The 22,473-nt window shown below is 53.6% G+C and overlaps 1 protein-coding gene and 1 long non-coding RNA gene across 4 annotated transcripts in view; one reads left to right on the top strand and one right to left on the bottom strand.

The window, feature by feature from the left end:
• Positions 1 to 1,826, bottom strand: part of NFAM1 (NFAT activating protein with ITAM motif 1) — a 39,116-nt gene extending 37,290 nt beyond the window's left edge. Inside the window, exon 1 of the mRNA XM_072843679.1 lies at positions 1,475 to 1,826. Coding sequence (XP_072699780.1) covers positions 1,475 to 1,799 — 325 coding nt within the window. The 5' untranslated portion in view covers positions 1,800 to 1,826. The remainder of the gene's footprint in view (positions 1 to 1,474) is intronic.
• LOC140642731 (uncharacterized) lies at positions 280 to 21,587 on the top strand. Of its 3 annotated transcripts, XR_012039147.1 has the most exons (8): positions 3,149 to 3,396; positions 4,254 to 4,412; positions 4,508 to 4,702; positions 9,086 to 9,367; positions 16,990 to 17,099; positions 20,640 to 20,809; positions 21,136 to 21,233; positions 21,333 to 21,587. It is a non-coding gene; the product is annotated as an uncharacterized lncRNA (long non-coding RNA). The 3 variants fall into 3 exon arrangements; XR_012039146.1 differs by lacking the exons at positions 3,149 to 3,396; positions 20,640 to 20,809; positions 21,136 to 21,233; positions 21,333 to 21,587 and adding exons at positions 280 to 627; positions 1,952 to 2,664 and having other exon boundaries at positions 16,990 to 17,374; XR_012039145.1 differs by lacking the exons at positions 20,640 to 20,809; positions 21,136 to 21,233; positions 21,333 to 21,587 and having other exon boundaries at positions 3,151 to 3,396; positions 16,990 to 17,368.
• The last annotated feature ends 886 nt before the right edge of the window (positions 21,588 to 22,473 follow it).

The raw sequence follows: 22,473 nt of genomic DNA, 5'->3' as shown, positions 1-22,473 counted from the left end.
ACTAATTTGAGGGAAATTAAGTTGGAAATGACCCAGTTGGATGCACTGTCACCAACAAGCTGCATTTCCTCGGGCCATCTCGTCACTGGCCATCTCTGGGAGGGGGCAGGAAGGGACGCAAGGTGTGCAAGATGAAAGGGGATGATGTCACAAGGGGCCCAGCCCAGGAGCCTGCAGTAGGGACCACAGTCAGCTCTTGCCTCCCTGGGGGAGGGAAATTTTTCTATGAGGAATGTTCTTTTTTTTTTTTTAAGATTTTATTTATTTATTCATGAGAGACACACAGAGAGAGGCAGAGACACAGGCAGAGGGAGAAGCAGACTCCTCGCAGGGAGCCCAATGCAGGACTCGATCCCCCGACCCAGGATCACGACCTGAGCCAAAAGTAGATGCTCAGCCTTCAATGGCTGAGCCACCCAGGCATCACATAAGGAATGTTCTCTACAAAGAAAGCCAGAGAGGAGCCCTGGGGCTCACTGCCAAGGGTCCTGGCTTAGGGTTCAGGCTGACTCAGGTCTAAACCTGACCTCCACTCATTGTCTAGATCTTTACTGTTTATGGTATTAAATGAAAGGCAGAGGATGAAGCAGAGTCGGGAGCCCTCCTGGAAGCCTCAGAGAAGACCAGGTGAATAGGAAGAAAAACATCTAGGCTGCACAGCAGGGTGGGGTGGGGGATCCAAGGAACCCCAGGGGGCCAGGGCTGCCCAGGGAGGGACTGAGCTGCAGGGAGGGACCCCAGTGAGGGCAGCCCCAGTGAGGCAAACCCTTGGGGGTGTCCCCCCAACCTGCTCAGCCAGGGATCTGGATGGACTTGCCCCATGGCACATGCCCCCAGGCCTGGCTTGGATCCAGGCCACCCAGTTTCTGAGCGGATCTGGGACCAGGGAAGGGGGTGCAGCATTGGCCCTGGAGAAAGGCATAAGCTCCTGTTATAAAATAACATAAGGTGGCCTCTGGGTGACTTCAGGAAGTGGAGACTGCCACCCCTTCTGGCAATAGTGACAATTTTGTGTCCCAGGGCACAATGCTTCTGTTGGCCAGCCCTTGGCCACCCCCGTCTCCCTGGTTAGCACAGGGAACGAGGCCGAGGCTGACCCTGCCGCTTGGCAGGGACAACGCGGTGACTCCACCATCAGATTCCTTGGGGGCAAGCTGTCCCTCCCCACCGGCCCCACACCTATCCTGACGCCCCCCCCCCATACCGTGTTGAAGGCCCAGAGGTCAGGCTGCGGGAGGAGGGCTGTTAACACAGCCGGGAGGGGGGAGCGCTGCCCCCACCCCTGTAAAAGCCACCTTGGCGAGGCATTAGCTAAACATCTCCTGGCTCCCCGAAGGCTTCCCCTGTGAAGTCTGCAATGTTCAAACGCAACCAGCAAATCTCCCGAGACAGGTCCCCAGGAATTAGCTGCACCGGCAGATGAAAGCCGCTCTGATGTGCGAGCCAGGGAGCTGGTGGGAAGGAGGCAGCGTACCTGTGAGCTGCAGGGTCCAGGGGAACAGCAGCAAACCCAGGAGCCAGGGGCCCCAGGAGGCGGCCGGCGGGGCCCACCGCCGCGGAGGCCGGCTCTCCATCGGGGCCTCCTGTTCAGCCTTCCTCTTTCCTCTCGTCCTCGGGAGGGGATGGCCTGCTGGCAGCCGCAGTTCCCCTTTGAGTTCCCACAAAGCTCCTCCCTGGCCTCGCTTCTGCTTCCTCGGGGCCTCACTCGGTCTGCTCCCCTTAATGACCTTGGACTTTCTGAGCAGGCAGTGGGCACAGGCCACCAGGTGAGGAGTCCGGGGTTTCCTGCTCCACCCCATGTGGTGTGCTGCTCCCGTCCTGGGTGCCCTTCTAGCTGGTGGCCCATCCGGTAGACACTAGTGACCGAGGGGATGCAGGAGTCCCACGAGTAACTCTAGGGCTTGGTTTAGCTGCTCACATCTGAAACTTTTTTTTTTTTTTTTTTTTTAAGATTTTGGTTATTTATTCATGAGAGGCAGAGACAGAGACAGAGGCAGAGGGAGAAGCAGGCTCCCTGCGGGGAGGGAGCTCGATCCCAGGACCCCAGGATCATGCCCTGAGCCAAAGGCCACCCAGGCGTCCCACATCTGAAACTTTTAAAACTGTGTTCACATCACACAGCCCCAGCACTTGCCTCCTCTCTCACCCACCTGAAATGTCCTTCCTTCCTGAAGCTTCCCTCAGCCTGAGCTCACCCCTCCCCCACCAGCAGACAACTGAATTGCTTCCTCAGCCGGTGGAGCCACAGCCCCCTTCCTCGCCCCCCCTTCCTCACCGCCCCCCCCCCCCACGCAGACACTGACAACAGGTAGGATAAGGCGTGGCCACCGCCCCCCTGCCCCCAGCACCCTGGGCTGTTACCCTTGGCATTCTGGAGCCCAGCCCGGGCGAGCTGGGTGAGGTTGGGGGCACAGACATTTGCCCGCATGCCCCTGAGCGGCCCAGGGAAGGGGGCGCGGAAGTGGAGGGGATGGGGGTGGAGGGGATCCCGGCCCCGCAGAAGAGGCTGGGGTGAATGTGGTTGCGTTTGGGCGCATGCCAGCACTTCACCACCCCTCTCCAGCAGAACCCATTAACCCTCGAGATGAATGCGATTATCCCAATTTGACGACAGACAAAACCGTGCCCCCGAGAGGCTGCGCAACTTGCTCAAGATCAGGGCAGGTGCGTGGGGCCAGCATCCAAGGCTGGGCTGTGCGAAGCCTGCTTTCTCCCCACCTCCACGGGAGCCCCGCTCGTGGCACAGAGGGGGGACCCTCTCCCCTTGTCAGCTTTGCACGTGCACCCTGAAGGCCGGAGGGACGCTGTTTCCTCCGTTTCCTCCGACCAGCAGCACGGGGGTGGGGGGGGTGGGGGGGGTGGAGGCCGGGAGGTGGGGACTGCCCCCCCAGGTGAGGAGGACGACATAAACGCAAGCCACCTCCTACCAGCTAGGGGGCGGCGGGGACCCCAGCGGTTTTGACTGTTGATCCATCACAGTGATACATGATCGCATATGTCACAGTGAGACACAGATAATCTGCTTCACGCTGCTTCCGACCTCCGGGGGGAGCAGGTTGTCTAAGCACCTCGATGCCATGGTGATAGACGTCATGTTAATGCCTCTGTGCACGGAGGGAGCGTTATAAAGGCATCGGTCTGTGCCTCGAGGAGTCTCTTTACGAGGCGTTGGAGGGCCCAGCGGCTCCCGTCCACGCAGGTGCTGCTCTCTCTGCCCGCCCCGAACACAGAGCCCTCAGCCCCCAAACAACTGCACCCCCTTGGTCTGCACCCTGGGGCCCTGGGAGCTGCGCAGCCTCGGGGTGTGAGTCTGGCGTGTGGTCTCCTGTCTGCCCAGGGTGGTCTCTGTCACCTTCACCTCTGACTCCTCCTGGCTCGGCACAGTGTGGGCGCCTAGTATGTGCATAATAAATATCAGTGGATGGGTGGGTGGGTAGATGGGTGGGTGGGTGGGTAGATGATTGGGTGGGTTGGTGGATGGGTGGGTAGGTGGGTGGATAGGTGGGTGGGTGGATGGATGGGTGGATGGGTGGATGGGTGGATGGGTGGGTGTGTAGATGAGTGGGTGGGTGGGTGGATGGGTGGATGGGTGGGTGGATGGGTGGATGGGTGGGTGGGTAGATGAGTGGATGGGTGGATGGGTGGGTGGGTAGATGAGCGGGTGGGTGGATAGGTGGGTGGATGGATGGGTAGATGGGTGGGTGGATGGGTGGATGGGTGAGTGGGTAGATGAGTGGGTAGGTGGGTGGATGGGTGGGTAGGTGGGTGGGTGGATGGATGGGTGGATGGGTGGATGATGGGTGGTTGGGTGGGTAGATGGGTGGGTGGATGGGTGGATGGGTGGGTAGGTGGGTGAATGGATGGGTGGATGAATGAATGTATGGGTGGGTAGATGGGTGGATGGGTGAGTGGGTAGATGGGTGGGTGGATGGATGGGCATGTGGATGGATGGATGGGTCAGTGGGTGGGTGGATCAATGGTGAGTTAAGCTTAAGGTGGGGTGGAGTGCCTTCCTCTCAGGCTGGCTGTGAAGGTGGGTGCCCAACATGGAACCTGGCACAGAGCAGGCTCCCAACAGGTGGCAGGGGGATGGATGGTGGCTCCTGGCGAGAGGCAGGGACCGGCCTTGGGCAGGGAGCTGACGGGCTGGGGCTGTCCTGTCAGGCCTTCAGGAACCAGGTGATGGAAATGAAACCACAGCACATGGAGAAACCTCGTATTCACCAACACTTTCCACCTGCTCTCACCCACAGGGCCGCTGCAGAGTCAACCTGCTAGATTTGGATCTGATGGCCTTTCCTCCCCCGAGCTCTTGGTGGGGGCTTTGGGTTAGCAGGATAGGAGAGGCAGGGGACGTGGGCTCTAGTGGCATCCCTGATGGGTGGCCGTGGACTCCACAGTTGAGTTTGCAGGTGAGGTCCTTACACTTCAGCACTTGTGCTCATCCAGACATCTGTCTGTGAGTCCATCCATCTGTCCCTTCACATTCTGCTGCGTATCTCTCCAGCACTGGGCAGTGGCCTCGCAGACAGATGCAGAAGTAAGAGACCCAAGCTTCGAGGAGCCCATGTTTGGGTGAGAAGCGATCATTCCAGCACAACGAGGCAATAACGTGGGAGTTCAGGCCAGCTACTCAACTCCAGACGCTGTTCAACACACTTCTAATCTATAAATCAACTCAGTCCTCACTGCAGTCCCATAGGTAGGTACTACAACCAACTCCATTTTACAGATGAGGACGCCGAGGCACAGGGAAGTTAAAGTAATTTTAAAAAATATTTTTTAATTTATTCATGGAGACAAAGAGAGGCAGAGACCTAGACAGAGGGAGAAGCAGGCTCCCTGTGGGGAGTTCAATGTGGGACTCTCTCTCAGGACCCTGGGATCACGCCCTGAGCCAAAGGCAGCCACTCGACCACTGAGCCACTCAGAGACCTCAAAATAAAATTTACCTGGCCCCCCTGGGTGGTTCAGGTAGTTAAGCATCTGACTCTTGGCTTCAACTCAGGCCATCATCTCAGGGTTGTGAGATCGAGGCCTCATGTCAGCTCCACACACTCAGCATGGAGGCAGTTCGAGATTCTCTCTCCCTCTCCTTCTGTCCCTCCCACTCATGCTGTCTCTCTCTCTCTCTCTCAAGTAAATAAATCTTCTTAAAAATTATAAATAAAAAAAATAAAATTTGCCTAAAGTCACAAAGCTAAGAAATATGTCTAGCGGTAGTGACTCTGAAGATAACCCCTGGCTCTTGGGGCCCCGTCCACTCCTCCATCCCACCTTTAACAGCAGAAGTGTGTACAGAGCCAAGAGTGAGGCACGAGAAGAGGTTATTTGCTCAGGGAGAAGAGAGGAGGGAGTGCCAAGGAGGGCTTCCTGGAGGAGGTGACAGCCACAAAGGAGGAGGAAATGGGAGAGCACAGATGCCCCTGCAGTCCAGAGGAGCCTTATCCACACGAAGACTACAGCTTTTCAAACTGGACCAAAACTCCTGGTCTTTGTTTTCAGTTAGTTCCCACGCACACCTATTAAGTGCCTACTGTGTGCCAGGCAGTGGAAGCACAGGATGTAAGTCATAGTTTTGCCTTTGAGTCGCTCCCCATCTCGAGAAGAAAACAATCCCCGGATGGGAATTTCCAGCCGCCCCAGGTGAGCAAAGGTGGGCGAGGAAGTGACTGTGAGGCCCCTGGCCTGGCCCTGCTTCGGTTCCCGTGCTCAGGAGCTGCCTGTATTCTCTCCGTTTCCTCCTCAGGCCAAATTGTGAGTGCGGGGGACACAGCAGCAGTGCTGGGGGGCCAGCCTCCCTCCCCTCCTGGAGCCACCCGGGGTGCTTTTGGGGTCCTCCTTTCTGCACCATGTAGAGGCCTGAGGCTGGGGGGGCAGTGACCCTGCTCCTGGAGTCGACCTGACCATGACCACTAAGTCAGGGACGTGATTCCGCCCGAGAACCGGCTGTGACTCAGTCGAGGGGACCCTTCTGAGTGTGAGCTGGGCTGGCCCACAGTAGACCGGCCTCCTTCCTTGGAGAAAATGAGCTCTCCGTTACCAGAGGTGTGCAAACCTGTCCGGAGGCCATTCTCCCTGCACCTCACTCAGAGCCTCCTGTCCTGCTTGTACAGTTGACTGGGCCCCTCTCCAAAGTGCCTGCCCAGTTCAACCCAGTATTTTTGCTTGTTTATTAAGTATTTGTTCTATACCAGACATGGTTCTAAAGGCTTTTCATGTATTGACTACTTCAGGCCTCAGAAACCTCGTGCGTGTAGGCATTTTTATTGCCCCTATTTTACAGATGAAGAAACTGAAGATCTGAGAGTGTAAGCCACTTGCCTAAGGCCACACAGCCAGTAGGCAGTGGAACAAGGGCCCCGTGATCGCACTTTTAATCATTACGTTCTCTTGCAAAATTCACTTGATTCCCCAGCAGGGCTGGTATTATAACCCTCATCTCATAGATTTAGTGGCAGAGAAAAATCGTGCAAATGGCCTGCTTGACGTCACAGAGGGGATCAGAGGCCAGGGTTCTCCTAATGGACACATGCCCCGAGTGAGACAAGACCCTCCCTGCGGATTCTGTCGGGGGAAGGCAGCAAGGAGGCCTGCCCCCTCCTCGGTCCCTGCCACTCGGAAAATAATCCTGAAGATCTGGGAAAACACCCAAAACACAAAGATGGCATCATTTTTCAATATTTATTCCACGTTCACCATATGCCGAGGCCTTGTTAGGACGTGTTAGGCTGGTACAACTGTGTCCTCAGGAGAAATAAGCACCGACCAAGAGTCTAATCATTGCAGGTCCTCAGGTGTCAGGCAGGGAGCCTTGAAGGTCTTGTACTAGTGGTACCACCCCTGTCCCCACAGGCCACGGACCGCCCGGGGGTTGTCCTATGCCAATGGTGCCACCTGGTGGCTCCCCCGAGGTGTCTTTCCCCATCCCTTCCTTCCCTCTAGGGGGTCTCGGGCTTCCAGAGGCTGCCACCCAGCAGGCTCAGGCCAGGGCTAGAGAGGCCACAGGAGAGGGTGGCAGGAGCAGAGGGGGCAGGGGTAAGGGGGGGACCAGCAGGACCGGGCAGGGGGCAGGGGGCCTGTGGGCTCGGAGAGCAGAGCCGGCTGGCTGTCCCAGCAATGCCCTTCCCGGGCTGGGGAGCGCCCCGCTCCTTTCCCACAAGCCGCTTTGCTGGGAACACTTTATAAAACCCACCTGGGGGAGATTTCATTGGATCCAGTTATTGGCCACCAGGCAAACTAGTCGCAGGGTTTTGCAGTGACAACCAGAGACTTTCTGAGCAGGGCTCCCACAGTGAGTTCAGCCAATTAAGGAAACAATTAGCCTCCCCTGAGGCTAATTCATGCACTGTCACCCCACACAGCTCTATGGTTTTATGAGCCAGAGGGCCTCAGTGTCCTGTGGGCAGAGGGGTGTGTGTGTGGCAGCCAGTAATTATGCGGATTTCTGGCTCCACCCCAGAGATTCAGCTCTGAGAGGCCAGGGGATCTGTATTTTAACAGCCCGTGGTTCTCACACTGGAAAAAATGCCTGAAGCTCTTGCAAGGCACATTCCCAAGGGGTTGTGGGCAGGGCCATGGCAGCCTTCCAGGAGGCCTGCTCTGAAAGGGCCAGGAGGAGCCCTTCAAAGAGATTTGATCCTCCTTCCTTCCCTCTCCTCCTCCCCCTCCCTTGGAAGGCCAGCAGGTGTCCTGGGAATATAGACCGAGCCCCCTCCGTGTGCCTCCCCGCCTTACCTTCTAAGCCAGTGGGGACAGTCTCTTCATCTACCCTGTATGGGTTTGATGAAGACAGAGGCGAGAGCACTTTGCAAAGAATGGGATGTTGGTTGAAAGTAGCAGTTCTGCCTTAAACTCTCACTGAGCCTCTTTCTAGAATAGGTCTCTATGTGGGGCTTGGGGGACTGGCAGAGAGCCTCGGGGATCCAGCAAGGGGAGATGGGGCGCGTCCAGACATCCAGGGTGTGGGTTATGGATGAGGAACTCTGTGGAGGGAAACAGGTCTGGGAGGGGCAGTGGGAGAACATGGGGGGAGGGTGGGGAGTGGGAGGAGGGGCAGGAGAGGAGGACCCCAGGGGAGTCCTGTCTTGGAGCTGGCCTCTGCTGGGGCTCCAGAGATGGGGTCAGGGGTCAGGGTAGGGGCAGGAGCATCTTCGGGAACCCTCCCACCAGCGTGGTCTGATTCCCTGAGAAAGCTGCTGCCTCTCCCACTCTCCCTCTCCTCTCCGCCCAGAAGGTTCTCTTCCTCCCACTCCTCTTTAGTGCACCATGCTAGGCCATTTCCCTCAAATACCCCATGCCTGGGGAGACTGAGTCACAGGCAGAAGGCCCTCAGTCCTTCTGCAAAGAACCCAGGCCAGCACCTCTAATTCTTACAGGATCTAGAAGTGCCTGCAATGACCCACCAGAAACTTTGGGTCACTCCTTCCTTCCTTTCTTTCTTTCTTGCTTTCTTTTTCTCTCTAGGATTTTTATTTATTTATTCATGAGAGAGAGAGAGGCAGAGACACAGGCAGAGGGAGAAGCAGGATCCATGCAGGGAGCCCAATGCAGAACTCGATCCCAGGACCCTGGGATCACGACCTGAGCCGAAGGCAGATGCTCAACCGCTGAACCACCCAGGCATCCCTGGATCACTCTTTCATTCATTCATTTAACAAACCCCCTTGGGGACATTGCTCCGGATCATCCTGTCCTGGATGCCCTCCATCTGGGGCAGAGCCTGACACTCATAGAGCTGAGTCACAACCCAGTGGGATCCCAGTGTGAAGGGGACACGAGCCCAGACCAGGCTGAGCCTGCCACAGAAGCCAAGGCCACAGCATTCACAAAGGCTCAATGAGAAGCTTCGAGGACTAGGAGAGAATGAGCCAGCTGGAGGGACTGGGGTGTCAGGTCCTGAGCAGCTGAGGTGGGAGAGGGGCCTGGAGGGACTCCCTCCTCTCCATCCTTGGCTGAAACCACCTGTGCTCCCCAGTGACTCTGGCCAGATGAATTAAACTATTTATTTTTTTGTTAAAAAATAACTGGTGGTGCAACAAGTATCAATTTGTTCTGTTTTCATTCTGCATGTACGGATTTTCAGCCGCATCTGAGTCGAGCCACTTTCTGGCCGTTGGCAGAAGCCTGGCATCATTCGTGACAGAGTTTCCGAGTGCAGAGATTTTTCTCTGGAAGACAGCTCATTTGGAAGTTGAGACACTCCTTGCGTTCGCTGGGGTGAAAATCCCATTCTGTACAGAACGCCCAGCAATCCTCAGGAGATGCTGCTGTCTTTCTAGGCCCAGAAGTCTCCAGAGGACTCGCGGATCAACAGTAATCACAGGCTGCTCTGCGTCCAGATAGAAGGAGGAAGAGAAAACATCAGGCAAGTGTAGACTCTGGGCTACACTCTGGGCTTGCTGTGCTGTGACATTTCCTGTAGGTCTCAGCAGACATAGAAGCCCAGGGGGTGTCCAGAAGATGTCCCTCCCCAGCAAGCTCCTTCCTGGGGAAAGCACCCCATCCCCACCCAGGGCCAGAGGAAAGTATTTTCAGGGCTTTTTTTAATCAGACTTGGGAGAAAGTCTTTCTAGGCAGCAGCCCTGCCTGGCAGGGAGTCCAAACCCGAGTCACTGCTTCCCTGCACTGCTGGCCATTCCTTTTCCTTCTTTTCCTCCCATATCTGTCCTCTGGTCTTTGTGTCACACCTTCTGGAGACACACAAAGGACTCGGCCATCCTTGAGCTGCCCATGGGTCGGAGCTGGGCTCCTTGCTCCATGCAGTTGACCTCAGAGTAGGCCCTTTGCCACCTGGACCCACATAGGGGTCCCATCACTCCTCACCCACAGCTTCCGGTGACACCATCGCCCATGGGGTGTCCAACCAGCGGCCCCTGGGCCTGGCCTGTGTCTGGAAGCAAGGGTGGGGTGGGGAGAAGCAGCCCAAGGAGGAACTGTTAAGTCATCTTCACCAGATGCTGGGCTAGCTCCCTCCCCTCCACCTCCTTGCCCGGTCAGCTTTATCCTATCCACCTCTTGCGGATGAGGAAACATGCTCAGAAGACTTGAAGTCCCTTTTCTAAAGTCACACAGCCCGAGAAGACAGAGCAGGGCCTTTGAACTCAGTTTGCCAGCGAGTGCTACCTTTGGGGGCTGTCTGCACTCCCTGGCTAGGTGGTGAGCTCCCCGCAGGTTCCCTCACCCCCTCACCAGCCCCCCTGCAACAGCCCTCCCTTCCCAGGCAATGACACAATGACACCTCCACTTTTCAGGCGCTAAGGCCCCATATGGGTACCTCTTGAATGAATGAATGAATGAATGAATGAATGATGAGAAATTGGGAAGAGTCCCTGTGTGAGTTATTGGAAACGGGCCCCACAGGGAATTCAGATCACATTAATAATCGATAAATGACCTTGGTCGTGACTGGTAGAAAGTGCACGTTGGACTCTGAAAACAGGATCTGGGCTGACTTAAGGAAGAACTGGCTGACTGGGATCCTAAAGTAGCAGCCCTGCCCTGGATGAACGGTCTCCCTTGGGATTTCCCCCCAGGTCCTCTTGCTTTCCTTGCCACAGCTGCCGACAGGGTGCGTGGCCCCCAGCCTCCCGTTCTGCAGGCCAACACATCCCTAGTCCCGGTGGTTCCTCTGAGCTGGCTTCCAGACCCTTCCCACAGAAGGGGCCTCCAGCCTGCCTGTCCCTGGTTCCAGGGCAGAGGTCAGTGGGCCACACCCCTCCCTCATCCTAGAGATGCCTCCTAAAGTGCCCAGCTTCCTTTGGGCCCCTCATTTCCTCCGAGTTGCTGGTTGACCCTCTGCTGCACCCCTTCTAGGCCCCACAAAGCTTCTCCTGCCCCCGTCCCCCCCTACCCCTGGATGTGGGTCCTCTTTCCTGGTAATGCATGGTGCTGACTAACATTGGCTTCCCACATGGCAAAGCCCTGCCCTTTCTGAAAGAGGATGACCTGTTGGGAAGACACTTTTTTTGGAAGATGTCCCCCCCAACAACTCCTGTCCCAGCCTGATGCTTTACATCCTCCACTGGCGATTTAGATTTAGAGAAAGGCTTTCTCAGGGGTGCCTGGGTGGCTCAGTTGGTTGGGCATCTGCCTTTGGATCAGGGTCCTGCGATCAAGTCCCACGTCGCGTCTTAAAGAAAGGCTTTCTCAGGCTCGGGACCCACACTGTGAGGAAGCTCGGGGTGTAGGCAAGGACAACACTCCCACATTTAGCATGCCCCATGAGAGGAACCGAAACCATCTCTGTGGAACATCAGAGAAAGATCTAGGAATGGGCACCAAGCACTGGCTTCTGTGAAGGATTCAGGAAGACTGTGGGCGCTTCATACGCGTGATCTCACGGCCTCATGAGGGGCATGACTCACTGTTGGATATGGAAGGGACTCAAGCTGAGAAAAGCCAGCTGGCCAGGGTCCCGGGGGAGGAAGGGGCAGGACCAAGCACGTATCTAAACCACCTGTTTTCAGCAGAGAAAGTTCTGGGGGCGCCTGGGTGGCTCAGTCGGCAAAGCGTCTGCCTTTGGCTCAGGTCATGATCTCAGGGTCCTGGGACTGAGCGAGCCCTGAGTCGGCTCCCTGCTCAGTGTGGAGTCTGCCTCTCCCTCTCCTCCCTGCTCATGCTCTCTCTCTCAAATAAATAAGTAAAATATTTTTTAAAAAAATAAAGAAAAAGAATTAAAAATAAAAATAAAGAAAGTTGGGATCTGAGGCTTATGCAGTTTTGAGGGGGCTCTCATTGCAAAAATAAAAAAGACCCATAACTACAAAACCAAAATCAAATATAGCGGTGAATATTAACTTCCCCTTCTAAGGAGAGTAGAACTCGCAAGTTACAAATTCTAAACGGCTGACAAATGCCAGAAACAATCAAGCAACTCGGGATAACAGGATATTTTGTATTAACCTCCTATCACCTCTGCAACATATTCCCTGTGATCCTGTTCCCTCTGATCCCCTCTTTGTCTGACAAGGATTCTGAGATGTCCCGTTCTGTAAACAGAATACAAACTTTGGCCAAGTTTCCTTCATACGTGACCGGAAAGAATTCCGGGCCTGTTCAATTTTCTCCTGCAGGGACTGACCTCATGGGTCCTTGGGTGGATGGCACTGGGAACCCAGCGTGGCTTGGATGCCTCCTTTGCGGGGCCTATGATGACTTGTGTCATCTTTGTTCGATGGCACTATTTCATGTCAAATAAGCAGGAAACGTACATCTTTTTCTATTGTGTCCCCTGTATTTTTTCTTCTCTCTTCTTTATCCATCAGGGCGAGTATTGCTGGAAGCCCTCCATACCCTTGACGGCCCAATAACGACTGTGGGGGTAACTGAGCCACAAAAAATATCCCAACAGCCCAAGCCAAACACATTTCCAAATCATCCTCCCCCAAATGCCCGGGGCCAGTCCCACACCACCCACCTGGATGAGAGGTGGGAAGGGAGGGAGTCAGATGGAAAGAGGTGTAACTGAGATTACAATGGCTCAACATTTGGGCACCTGGGTGGCTCAATTGGTTAAGCCCAGGGTCCTGGGATCGAGTCCCCGGGGTCCTGGGATTAAGCTGCACGTTGGCTCCCTGCTCAGCAGGGAGTCTGCTTCTCCCTCTGCCCCTCCCCACCATGTGCAGGCTTGCTCTCATAAATAAATAAATAAAATATATTTTTTTAAAAAGCCTCAACACAAAAAACATATAAAAATGTTATAGAAACGTACGACATTGGGAACACATTGCAATTACATATTCTAATTCGGTGGCAGAAAAAAAAAAGGATTTGTTTTTACCCAATAGCACTGACTAAGCAGGCACATCCGGGCAGGTGGACCCAAGTCACTCCCTGGCTGTTCCAGAGAAAAGTGTCCAAAAGAGGATGCAGCAGCCAAACTCCTGCTAGTTTTTGATCTCACTCATAAGGCCCAACCTTCGAAACCACCCTGACAGGGAGGGGCGGCCTCTGCCTTATGGGAACCTGAGCCTGAACTTGGAAGCTGGGGACCTGGGTTCAAGGCCCCCAGGCTGCCACTTCCTGAAGGGGCTTGTGCAAGTCACGAGGGCCTTCTGAGTGTCACCTCACTCCTGGCTAGGCGTTCCTGGGAGCAGGGCATATTCCCCTGCTGGGCCATAAGGGACCGTGGATGTGTGTAGGGGGGTATCCTCCCTCCCTAGTGAGGCGGGCTGGCTCCTGCCTGGGGAATACTGCCCTGTAGGCCTCTGTCGGGGTGGAGCCTGGGGGCTCACCTGCCTCTCCAGGTATGGAGAAGGGATGGTATTTCCGAATCAGCATCCTGAGCCAAACTCCAAGCTGGACTGTGGTTTACCAGCGAGCCGGGCCCCCAGGACCCCCATCGCCCTGGCCTGAGCCTGCCCCTGCGTGCCCTGCGTGCTCTGGCCGCCCAGCCCATGCCACCCTAGCAGCCAGGCTCCAAGGGGAGACAGACAGGCCCCATTGCATTCTCCCCTTCAGGCTTGACAGATGATGGGAGACTCCTCCTCCAGCTGAAGAGAACTCCAGCCCACACTTTGCCTCCAACTCAATCACGCAGGACTCGGCCCTTCATCCTGGCATCAAAGTCTGTTTGATCAGCTTTTCATCCATTTTCCAAAAATGTGGGATTTAGGGATGTTCTGAATCTTGCAGGACTAGAAGTGCTGCACCCTGACGATATATTGGTGTGGCCCCAAACCTGCCGTTGGGTGGAGGCCCTGCTCTGTGCCCACCCCTCCCGCCCATCCCACACCCCTCAGCCGGAGCCTTTAGGAGGAATTGAGGAGAGGCAGGGGAACCTGTTCTTACTGGGTGGAGATCTAGTGCCCCCTGGAGGTCAGAGAGGACGGGGTGGGTGGGTTGGGGTGATGCAAGACAAGGGACCCTCTCTGTCCTGACATCCTGGATCCAGGGCTGTCCTTGACAGTGAAGGAGACAGTGCTGGTTAAGTGTTCTGCATCCGTGTCTTTAATAATACACTTTCTTGTTTGCTAGCAAATCCCAATTTTACTGAGCCTTTTTTCAAGCATTTTCTCCCTTGAGCACAAAACCCTGTTGGGTGGCAGCTCCCTAGGTTTTCAGGGAAGAGAGAGGAAAGCTGAGAATCGGCCAAGTTCATTAGTCACTATCAAGGAGGGCCACGGGCTGTTGGCCAAGTGACAAGAAAAGCCAGGGGCACCTGGGGGGAACCTGCAGGCCTCAGGGCCAGGGAGCCAGGGGTCCTGGCAGACAGATCTGTGGGTGGCACGGCTCTGGACAACACTCAGGGTGAGGAAGGGTGAGGAAGGAGGCAGAACAGAGCAGGGAAGATACCCAGGACCCAGCGAGGTTTGCTAGGGGGTAGAGCAAAATCAGGGCTGAGAAAGTGCAACACACAAAGACCTATAAAGAAAAGCTAATTGGGGCACCTGAGTGACTCAGTGGTTGAACATCTGCCTTCTGCCCAGGGCATGATCCCGAGGTCCTGGGATCAAGTCCCGTATCCGGCTCCCGCAGGAACCCTTGTTTCTCCCTCTGTGTCTCTGCCTCTCTCTCTGTGCCTCTAATGAATAAATAAATAAAATCTTTAAAAAAAAAAAAAAGGCTGATCACCTCCATACTCCCACCTCCCAGTCCCTTCTCCCCAAAAGTATCTATACCCTCAAGCTCACTGGCACCTGTGACTTTTCTGACTCTGCACAGATATGAAGCCACGGCTGGGGATCCGGGCTTGTTTGATTTTACTGTCATAGGGCCATCCTTGCTCTTTTTACTGGAATGCATCTTGCTTGGGGCTGTACCTGGCAGGTCAACTAAATCAGGTGAGGAAGACCAGGTGGGGCTATAGAAGAGCAAGGATCTGCTCTGCCCAGCCGTGGGGAAGGACAGGAGGAGGCAGAGGGCAGGAGCTGAAAGAAGCCAGAGGGACAAGCTGATGGTGGGGGGGCCCCATCCCTGTCCCAGGAATTGACCTCAGGAAGACCAGGGAGGACCAAGAGGACCCGAGGACCGGGAGTCCTCACCAGAACAAGGAGGCTGTTTCTGGGGGTGGGGGAGGATGCCGGGCAGGCAAAAGCTGCTAGAAGAAGCACCCTACTCGTAAAAGGATGTTTTGTCAGGCACTTTTCTCACCCATAATACCTCCCTCCCTTTCTCGGGGTCAGCTTATTTCAAGGAGACACCACTGGGGAGATTGCTGGGAGGAGGGAGAAGCAATGGGGTTTTATTAGGAAGGGTGAATTTGGGATTCTCTGCTGCTGACAACTCTAGCTCAGCTCCCCAAGACCCATCAGGGTGACAGCCAAGAATGGGATGGGTGAGCACCAAGGCTCTGGCTTGCCTCTCACAAAGAAAGTCTCACTGAAGCAGCTAAGTTCGGCTGTGTTCCCCAAATGATATGTCCAATACTAACCCCTGTCCCTGTGAACGTGGCCTTATTTGGAAAAAGAGTCCTTGCAGATTTATCTCGAGATGAAATCATCTTGGGTTGAGGGTGGGCCTTGAATCCGATGGTTGCTGTCCTTCTAGGAAGAGAGGGTCACACAGAGAGGCAGGAAAGGCGGATCTGTGACCATGGGGCAGAGGCGGAGGGAGGCAGCCTCGGGCCACGGAGCCTCGGAGCCCTCAGTGGGAGCAGGACCAGCTGACACCTGGATCCTGGACTCCTAGCTTCCAGAACAGTCTCCTGCTTTCCACCACCCAGGCTGGGGGGCTTTGTCATGGTGGCCCTGGGAACCTAATAGGCTGAATAAAGAAACCAAGCAAGCACCAGCAGAGAGAGAAAAAAAAAAGGCAAATTTCCTCAAGAGGAGGCCGGCGAGCAATTTTAAGTACTTCTGAGGCCATGCCAGGAGCAACTTTCTGACAAGCAATGAGCTGTAGGAGGGAAATAAGTAACTTTTTACTCTAGAGCCACATAACCTCACAAAAAGTCTGGCAAACAGAAGAGAGCATGAACCCATTATGCTGTAATAACCCTCGGGACTCTGCAGGCCTGGGATCAAATCCCCGCTCTGTTTTGCCTCTCACGAAGAAAGTCTCCCCACTCCTTTTTGACTTAGGGGAGGTAAGTCATTTCTCTGAGCCTCAGTTTATTCATCTGTAAAGTGGGGGTGATAATCTGTCCTCCCAAATCAGTTAGGGTTAAATGAGAAAACCACACACGAGTCCCCGGCATATGCCTGGCCACTCACCGAAGTTTAGTAAGATGTGCCCTGATTCCTCGTTCCTTCTCTGATTTAAAAAAAAAAAAAAAAAAAAAAAAAAAAAAAAAAAAAAACCTCCAGAAATGATGAAATGTGATTTGTTTTTAAAATCTCTAAATTTAAAAAAATAAATAAATAAAATAAAATCTCTAAATTTAGGGACGCCTGAGTGGCTCAGCAGTTGAGCGTCTGCCTTCTGCTCAGGGTGTGATCCCGGGGTCCCAGAATCGAGTCCTGTGTCGGGCTCCCTGCATGGAGCTTGCTTCTCCCTCTGCCTGAGTCTCTGCCTCTCTCTCTCTGTCTCTCATGAATAAATAAATAAAATCTTTAAAATAAAATAAAATCCCTAAATTTAGATGTATCACAACTTTCTTCTTCATCTATTTGGAAACAATGATTTTTTTTTTCTTTTTTAACTTTTTTTTTTTTTAAGATTTATTTATTTGTTCATGAGAGACACAGAGAGGCGGAGACACAGGCAGGGGAGAAGCAGGCTCCTTGCAGGGACCCCATGTGAGACTCCATCCCAGGACCCCAGGATCAGGACCTGAGCAGAAGGCAGACACTTCACTAACTGAGCCCCCCAGGTCCCCCTCTTTTTTAACTTTCAAAAATGTACTTTTAAATTTACAGGCAGTAAAATGCACTCTCTTTGGTGCAGTTCTCTGGATTTTGGCAAATGCATAACCACGACCAACCAATTAACCGTCAATGTAAAGAACACTCCATCACCCTCCCAAATTCCCTTCTCTGTCCCTTTGTGGTCAGTCCCTCCCCCAGGCCCTGGCAACCACTGGTCTGTCCTCCTTTTGCCTTTTTCCAGAGTGTCACAGAAGTGGGATCACACAGCACGAGGCCTTTCCAGTCTGGATGCTTTCACTGAGCACAATGCTTCTGAGACGCATCCATGCGGTCCTGTGGATTCCTTATCGTGTATGATTCCCTCATATCGCTGAGTATACCCTGCGCATCACCACGGTTGGTTTGTCCTCTCACCAGGTGAAGGATGTGGGCTCCCCTCACACTCTGGCGATGATGGACAAGGCTGCTGTAAATATTCACGTCTCGGTTTCTCTGTGAACATGCGTTTTCATTTCTCCTGTGTAAATACCTACAAGTAGGGTCCTGGGTCCCAGTCAGGTTCCAGATGACCTCCAAGTCAGGCTTGCTAAAAGGTTTGGTTGAGGGTGCCCGGGGGGCTCCGTCGGTAAAGCGTCTGCCTTCGGCTCAGGTCATCATCTCAGGGTCCTGGGATCGAGCCCCACATCGGGCTCCCTGCTCAGTGGGGACCCTGCTTCTCCCTCCCCCCCTACCCCTCCTCCTGGCTCGTGCTCTCTTGCTTTCTCAAATAAATAAAATCTTAAATATATATATATAAAAGGTTTGGTCAGAGAGAGCCCCTCATCATCAGCTCTGGGTCCCCATCAGCAGCAGTGTGATGACAAAGGTCAATCACTGAGGAGCAAACGTTCACTGTCCCTTCAGCCTCCTTCCATCCTGTGCCTTTTCCCTCAGAATGTCAAATCATGGTTTGGGTTCATTTCCTTCTATTTCCACTAACACGAAGAAGTGCCCACCCAAAAGCAGCGAAAGAATGCCAAAGTGGATCAAAACAGCCCAGAAAACGGTTCATGGTCCCCAGGCAGGATGGTCAAATCCCAAGTAACTGGTAATCAACCTTAAAAGCCAAAAAATGCCTTTAAAAAAGTCATCCTATCTGATTTTTTTAAGATTTTATTTATTTATTCATGAGAGACACAGAGAGAGAGGCAGAAACATAGGCAGAGGGAGAAGCACCCCTCTTGGCCTCAGTACCCACAGACCTCCAGGCCACCTGCCCTCGATCCTTGAAGATCTTAGTGCTGGGTCTCCTGTCCCCTTGCACTTGCTTACTTCCTGGTGACCGTGGCATCCGTGCAGATGGTCTTCCGGCCTCACGGCTTTGCCTCCTCTCCTGCGATGGCTGGGTCCTCCTCGCAGCTCAACAACGGGTTCCTGAGGGCACACACTGGACCTGGCAAGTGCGCTCAGACCCTTCAGACCCCCACTCCCCAGCGCTTTCAGGCCACCACCTCCCACTATCCATTCCTTGCTTCTAGATTCCTGCCTCCTGACAATCCTTGACCACCTCAGCACTCTCGAACCGTGGACCTACAGCGCTCTCACCTGATTCTCCCTCCTAGACTGTTCCCCCACCCTCATCCCACTGCCTAGGGACCCCCCACCTTGCCTCTGCTTAGGCCCTGCCCTCTGACCTCACTCCTGAACGTGACTGGAGACATACATTTGCACTCACGAGTCTCATTCACAATCACCAGGGCTCACCTGGATGGCCCCCCCAACCCCAGGCCACCTTCCTATAACCCACTGCCACCTGGCCCAGTCCCTGCCCTGCTGCTTGGAGAATATTCCCCTCACTACATCCCTCTGTTGGTTCAGAGGAGCCTTGGGGCCATCTGTCACATGCATAGTCACCTCCACTGGCAAAATGTCACCAGGATACAGCCCCTTTGTGACCCTGCCTCCCACTTTTTTTTGAGGTTCCCCATCTCTGCCAGAGGATGGGGTTAAACACAAGCAGGGTAACCTCACATCACATCTGCAAACACTTGTGATGGCTCTCTCTCTCTCTCTCTCTCTCTCTCTCTCTCTCTCTCGGCCTCATCTACTTGCCAGCCTCCTTACAGGTTCACCAGCCACAGGCTCCCATCTGAGCCTTACTCTTCCTTCACCTGGAGACTCCCCCATACCCATGAGTGTCCCTCCTGCCACTGTCCCTGGCCTCACCCTCCTAGGGAGGCCTTTCCTAGCCTCCCCGCCTAAAACGCATCCCTCCCTGAACCCAGCATCTCCCTCCCTGCCACGGGTTCCTCCCAGCGGTGCTTGGTGCCTTTTTTCTTAAATCTTCATTGCCCTTGTTTTGCGTCCACCTCCCACACAGCAATGGAAGCTCCATGAGAGCAGAGAGTTTTCATTTACTCATCGCTGACCCCCGCCGACAACAGCACCCTGCACGCTAGGAGCTCAGTAAGACTCTTTGCTCCTTAGTGCCCGTGCCCACCTGGCACCCCCGCTTGGGTCCAGACCCCACCCCTGCTTGCTGACTCCAGCCCAGGCCTGGGCAGTCCCGCGCTCCCACAGCCGCTCCTTTCCCCTTCCCGGCAGTGTGCAAACCTGCAAGCACACTCTCATTTCTCCCTTCTTACAAAACAACAACCACAAACCCCACAAAAGCCTCTCTTGGCTCAGCATCACTTTCCAAGAAGCGTGCCAGGCCTCTGATCTAGAAAATTCCTTGAAAGAATGTCTGCATTGTCTGTGTGCCTTCCCCTCCTCCTGCTCTCTCCAGATCTCTCTCTGATGGGCTTTCATCCCCTCCGGTCTCTGAAATGCCCTTGGCGAGGTCCAGTGATCTGGGTGCTGGAATCCAGCAGCCCTGTCCCGAGCCTCATCCTGCTTGGCACAGGGATCCCTCTGCCCGGGTTTCCCCTCTCCTGCTGGCTGCTCCTTCTCATCACCCCAACCTCCAAATGGGTCCAAGGCCCATACTCACGCCTGTGATAAATCCCACTGGAGGCCTTGGACTCTCAGCCTTAGCCCTCTGGCCAGGACCTTGCCTTGACTCTGGACTCGAATGCCCAGCGTCCCACTCAAAACCTCTACTTGGGGGGCCTCTGGGTGGTTTAGTGGTTGAGCATCTGCCTTTGACTCAGGGTGTGATCCCGGGGTCCTGGGATGGAGTCCCACAACGAGATCCCTACCGGGAGCCTACTTCTCCCTCTGCCTGTGTCTCTGCCTCTTTCTCTCTATGTCTCTCATGAATAAATAAATAAAATCTTTAAAAAAAACACCTCCACTCGGGGTCCAGTGGGCTCTTCCAAACTTCCACTGCCAAGCCCCCTGCCATGCCCCTCCCTCACCAACCTGCTCCTCCCCACCACCACACTATGGCCCAGGGCAGCAAAGGATGAGGTCGTCTTTCCCGGACAGCCCAGACACTTTGGGGTCTCAGCCTCACACTTTCCTCCACACCTCCCAGCCACACCACCCTCCTCACTGGGTTGGAACATACCAGATATCACCTTGCACCAGCTGTTCTGGAATATTCTCTCCTCCACCCCCATCTATAACTGCACAGCTTGCTCCCACCCCCTCCTCGATGTATTTCCTTCCTGACAGCTGTCACTATCTCTCACACTATATATTTGATTGATTGATTGATTGATCGGTTGATTGATTGACTGCCTGTCTCCCCCAACTAGAAAGTGCCAGAATGCCATCTCCTTTGTTCACTACCAGAACAGAATCTAGTACATAATAAATTCTTACAAGGATGTACTGGATGAAAAAAAATGACTACAATTGTACTTGAGAATTTAATGTAAATGATTAAAAAGTTTAAACGCCAGGCATCTCGGCAGGGTGTGTGGAAAGGGCAGTTTTGTCTTTTTTTTTTTTTTTTTTTTTTGGCAGTTTTGTCTTTTCAGATTCGCTCAGAAGTCAGAGCACCAGCAAACACCATCCAGCTGCGACCCTCTGCATCCTTGGCAGGGATGGTGGGGACCAATGGTTCTGAGGGAAATCTAGACCTGAACATAAATCACAGAAAAATCGAGACTCGAGTGGGAGCTCCGCCGAGTCAGGTACTTTGAGATGTGTGATCTGGGTTGAAATCCCAAGATGCTGTTTTTGAAGTGGCCGATGCACACCCCAGAACGGGCCCTGAGAGCATCTGCATGGCCCTTGTGGATACCACCCCCCCCCACCCAGACCCAGCTTGGCCACCTGCTGGCTCTGGCATGCTGCGTGAATTGCCTACCCCATCCAGATGCCTCATTTTTCTCATTTATGAAGCAAGGACAGTAATGCTTCCCTCATGAGACTGTTGTGTTTGTTAAAGAGGTAAAGCATAGGTAGTAGGCACTTTCTAGAAGGCTCTCTGTAATCCTCCCGCTTCTTTCATTCACAGCCTCGTGTCATGCCTCCCCGTGTGTATGGGCTGGATTTACTACCTACTTCTGGTCAACAGAACATGGTGTTACTTCTGAGACCAGGCTACAAATGACGGTGACTTGCTGACCCTCTTTCCCTCCCCTTCTTCCCCTCCCTCCCGGTGTCCTGCTCACTTGCTTACTCTGATTCTATATTGTGACCTGCCCTATGGAGAGGCCCACACAGTGAGAAACTGAGGACAGCCTCCAGCCACCAGTCTGCCAGGAACTGAATCCTGCCAACAACCACATGAGTGAGCTTGGCCATGGGTCCTTCCCCAGCCAAGCCTGGAGATGACCACAGCCTTGGCGACACCTTGATTATGGCCTCATGGGACACCCAGAGCCAGAAGACCCAACTAAACTGTGCCCAGACCAAAAAAAAAAAAAAATTTTTTTTAATAAAATAAAATAAACTGTGCCCAGACCACTGACCCACAGAAACCACGAGATAATAAATGTCTGTTGCTTTAAGCTAAGGTTTTGGGTTTTTTATTTGTTACTCAGCAATACAGCATAGAAAATGCTCAGCACGGAGTGCCTGGTTGGCTCAGTTGGTAGAACGTGTGACTCTTAATCTCACAGTTGTGAGTTTGAACCCCACGTTGGGTGTAGAGATTACTTAAAAAAAACCTTGGGGTGCCTGGGTGGGTCAGTCAGTTAAGCATCTGACTCTTTATCTCAGCTCGGGTCTTGATCTCACAGTTGCGAGTTCAAGTCCCATGTTGGGTTCCACACTGGGCCTGGAGCCCACTTACAAAAAATTAAAATCTTTAAAAATAAATAAATAAAAAATAAACAAAATGCTCTGTACAATGCCTGGCCCATGCACACATTTGATAAGTGACCAGTGATGACCATTCTGTGTATACAAAGGGAATCCAAAACACATAGAATATAAACCTAGTCACCAGGCTCTTGACATGGTCTTTTAACAATGAACCTGTATCCTTTGCCACTTAATAAAGCCATAAAACAGATGTATTGAGCCCAGAGGAGAAAAATGTACATTGTATGCTACTGTTTAAGAAGGAGAAGCCGTCCAGGTATATAAAAGTATTTGTTCATATTAAACAAAGAAAGGAAAACCTGAAAGCCAAGATCACACAGAGAGCAAGAGAGAGAACACTATAGAGAGGATGGGGTTGAGCTAGACTTCTCTAAAGACACTTCCTTTTTTTTTTTTTTAAGATTTTATTTACTTATTCATGAGAGACACAGAGAGAGAGAGAGAGAGAGAGAGAGAGAGAAAGAGGCAGAGACACAGGCAGAGGGAGAAGCAGGCTCCATGCAGGGAGCCCGATGCAGGACTCGAT

This window comes from Canis lupus, chromosome 11 (assembly GCF_048164855.1).
Source record: "Canis lupus baileyi chromosome 11, mCanLup2.hap1, whole genome shotgun sequence".
Taxonomy (NCBI): domain Eukaryota; kingdom Metazoa; phylum Chordata; class Mammalia; order Carnivora; family Canidae; genus Canis; species Canis lupus.
Note: the sequence above shows the minus strand (reverse complement) of the source record. Positions and strands in the feature narration are given on the sequence as shown.